We start from the raw sequence: 2836 nt of genomic DNA on the forward strand, positions 1-2836 counted from the left end.
CCTATTGCCACCCAAATATAACAGTATTAATTCTAAGTTATTTTTGTAATCCATAGATCACTGTTTCCTCATTATAGAACTTCATTTTGAATTATTATAGATCCTGAAATTCCTCATTCTCTCAGAATATACAGATACTCAAAACAAATAACCGTTTAATATGGTTAACACAAGATTACTGTGGCAGCTCTCACAAATCAAACAAAAGATTTCAGGAAAGTGCTCAATCTGTTCACTACTGTAACTTTTGCTAGAAAATTTAGAGAATGCCACTGTTATGGAAGGGATAATTGTAGATCTACAAAAGTGAATACATGTGTACATGTAATTTATATCTATACAGAACCAGCTTTAAATTATCTGTACAAATAAAAGGACAACAGAAAGAGATGATACAACAAAACACATAACCGCAAACCACTTCGGATACATTTTTGTATCTGTATTTCATAGGACTGTGAGAATTCAGAACGCAAATAAAATTAAGCCATTATTGCAAAGAGGTTGAGTTACAAACACAATCACCAAACCAATAACAATAAAATGCCGTTATTGACTTGAGTTGGTCATCTTCTGTTTATTTCTGATGGTGGCTCGAAGTTTACGTATCACCAGTCTATCAGGCAGAATCATATCACCTTGCTGTTCTAGGTAATCCAATAAGTTTTCAGTCCATTGGAGAGCAGCAGCATGATTGATATGTTTCTCTGGAATCAGTTCTATGTCCTCCTCCTCATTTTCACTGGATTCGTCTGTCTGGCCTTGTGCTCTTCTGATGATTTCGCTATCAGTTAACACCTCATAACCTGGTTCAGTACTGTCCACTTCAAGCCATTTTTCAATGTTCTCAGTAGTCACATTTTCCAGTCCTTTAGTGTGTTGTAAAATGGTGGCCACGGTAGCCAGCGAAATATCTTCTTCATCAAAGTCCAAGCCTTCTTTCTCCTCTATGGTAGGGATAATCTTCTTCCATGCTCTGCTAATGGTAACTGGCTTTACTAAATTCCATGCCATTGCTACTTCATAAAGTGCATCTAGCAGAGTTAGCTTTTTCCAGAATGATTTCAGGTCATTACCTTCTTCCAAGTTGTTCTGGAGAAGACCTGCACGATAGTTTCTTTTCATTGTGGCTATGACTCCCTGATCTGAGGGCTGAATCAACGAAGCCACATTAGGTGGTAAATATTTAGCAAATATTTGGCCATCATCTGATCTCAGTACATTTTCATTTGGATGTGTTGGTGAATTATCCAACAAGAGCACAGCCTTTTCCTGCAGTCCTTTGGATCTTAAGTACTCTCGAACTTGTGGCACAAATATCTTATCAAACCACTGTCGGAAAATGGAAAGATCCATCCATGCACCTTTCTGGCTGAAATAAGAGACTGGCAGGTTTGAAGTGTCAATTGACTTGAAAGAGCGAGGTTTCTTTGCTTTCCCCACAACACAAAGTTTAAGTTTGTGTAAACCTGTTGCATTGGCACAACACATGATAGTGACTCTTTCTTCAACTGACTTGTGGCCAGAGACAGTGTATTTACCTTTGATTACTGAAGTCCTGGATGGCAGACATTTCCAAAAGAGTCCAGTTTCATCTGCATTGTAGATCTGTTCAGGTTGCAGATTCTCTCTTTCAATAAAGTCTCGAAAGTTGTTACAAAAATCTTCCACAGCGGTCTCATCTCCATTTAATCTTTCATTTCTAATGTTAATTTCTCTAATGCTGTGCCGCTGCTTAAAACGAGTTAACCAGCCGGCAGAAGGGTTAAAATCACCATCCATTCCCAACGCATAGAAGAAGAACTCTGCCCTTTTTGCACAAATGGGTCCGGATACGGGATTCCCTTTTGCTCTTTGCTGGTTGAACCATTCCAACATTGCTCTGTCCAGTTCCTCATACATGGACGGCTTCATAGATTTTCTCTTGGCCAGAAGGCTTGTGGAATCAGAACTGCTTGCATAAGTTATAATCTTTTCCTTATTTTTTCTTATATCCCGAACTGTTGTCTCACCAATTCCATAAATCACTGCCAGTTGTTTGGAAGAACCTCCGTCTTCAAGTTTCTTTATAATATCCAGCTTATCTTTAATAGTCAACACCACTCGCTTGCGTTTCCCGGACATGGTGAGGCTCTGGGACTCTCCTCACACTCACACTGACGCAGTCCACAAAATTCTTCTCTCGCACAGACTCACTTTAACGGTGTTACACACTCGGTCTTTCAACCTTACCAGGAACCTAGTGGCCCTGACCCCGTCCCCGGCTGGGCTTGGCTGGTAAAGCGACTGCAGAAGAAGGTGAGAGGGAAGGAAGTTTGAGGGAAGGGCCTTTAACTTAGATGTGCAGTAGAGGAGGCCCCAAGTCACCGCGGTTAATCCGGATTACAAACATTTTATTCCCCCGGTGGCCGCGGTAAAGACTATAACCCCATCATAATCACAAACCTCTTTTGCGCCTAGGTCCGGGGTGAACGCCGGCAACTAACCCTTGCCACACCCCAAAGTTACGGCAGAGAGCGGAAGAGCCAGGGAGTGCAGACTGGCCCCCTTCCCCAGGGGGAAGGTGGTTTAAGTCCGTCCCCAGCAGCCAGCCCGTTCCACCGCAAGCCCCACTCCCCGGCGCTGGGCTGGGCCTCGAGAGTCCCCACAGCCCCTCACAGCCCGCCGGGCCCCTCTCCCCACCTCAGTTGGAGCCGGGACCCTGCACCGCTCCCTGACTAACACGCCGCGACCGCTCCGCCCCTGCACACGCTCCCGGAAGACACCCCCTCCAGCCGCCCGGCTCCGCCCCTCGCCCCACCCAGAGGCGGGACTTCCCCCGATCCCCGGAACAAGG

The 2836-nt window shown here is 44.6% G+C and overlaps 1 protein-coding gene across 2 annotated transcripts; it reads right to left on the reverse strand.

Moving 5' to 3' along the window:
* Nucleotides 1–421: 421 nt before the first annotated feature.
* Nucleotides 422–2768, reverse strand: JRKL (JRK like). Of its 2 annotated transcripts, none has more exons than XM_011374717.2 (2): nt 2683–2768; nt 422–2286 (listed from the first exon to the last, which is right to left on the reverse strand). In XM_011374717.2, the coding sequence occupies exon 2, from the start codon at nt 2122–2124 to the stop codon at nt 550–552; it is 1575 nt and encodes a 524-aa protein (XP_011373019.1). In that variant the 5' UTR covers nt 2125–2286; nt 2683–2768; the 3' UTR covers nt 422–549. The 2 variants fall into 2 exon arrangements, with proteins under 2 accessions (XP_011373019.1, XP_011373020.1); XM_011374718.2 differs by lacking the exon at nt 2683–2768 and adding an exon at nt 2446–2669.
* Nucleotides 2769–2836: the final 68 nt, after the last annotated feature.

This window comes from Pteropus vampyrus, unplaced genomic scaffold (assembly GCF_000151845.1).
Source record: "Pteropus vampyrus isolate Shadow unplaced genomic scaffold, Pvam_2.0 Scaffold254, whole genome shotgun sequence".
Taxonomy (NCBI): Eukaryota; Metazoa; Chordata; class Mammalia; order Chiroptera; family Pteropodidae; genus Pteropus; species Pteropus vampyrus.

Bases quoted from the DNA above. Each gene is read 5' to 3' on its own strand.
- JRKL (XM_011374717.2), bottom strand. From the start codon at position 2,124: ATGTCCGGGAAACGCAAGCGAGTGGTGTTGACTATTAAAGATAAGCTG.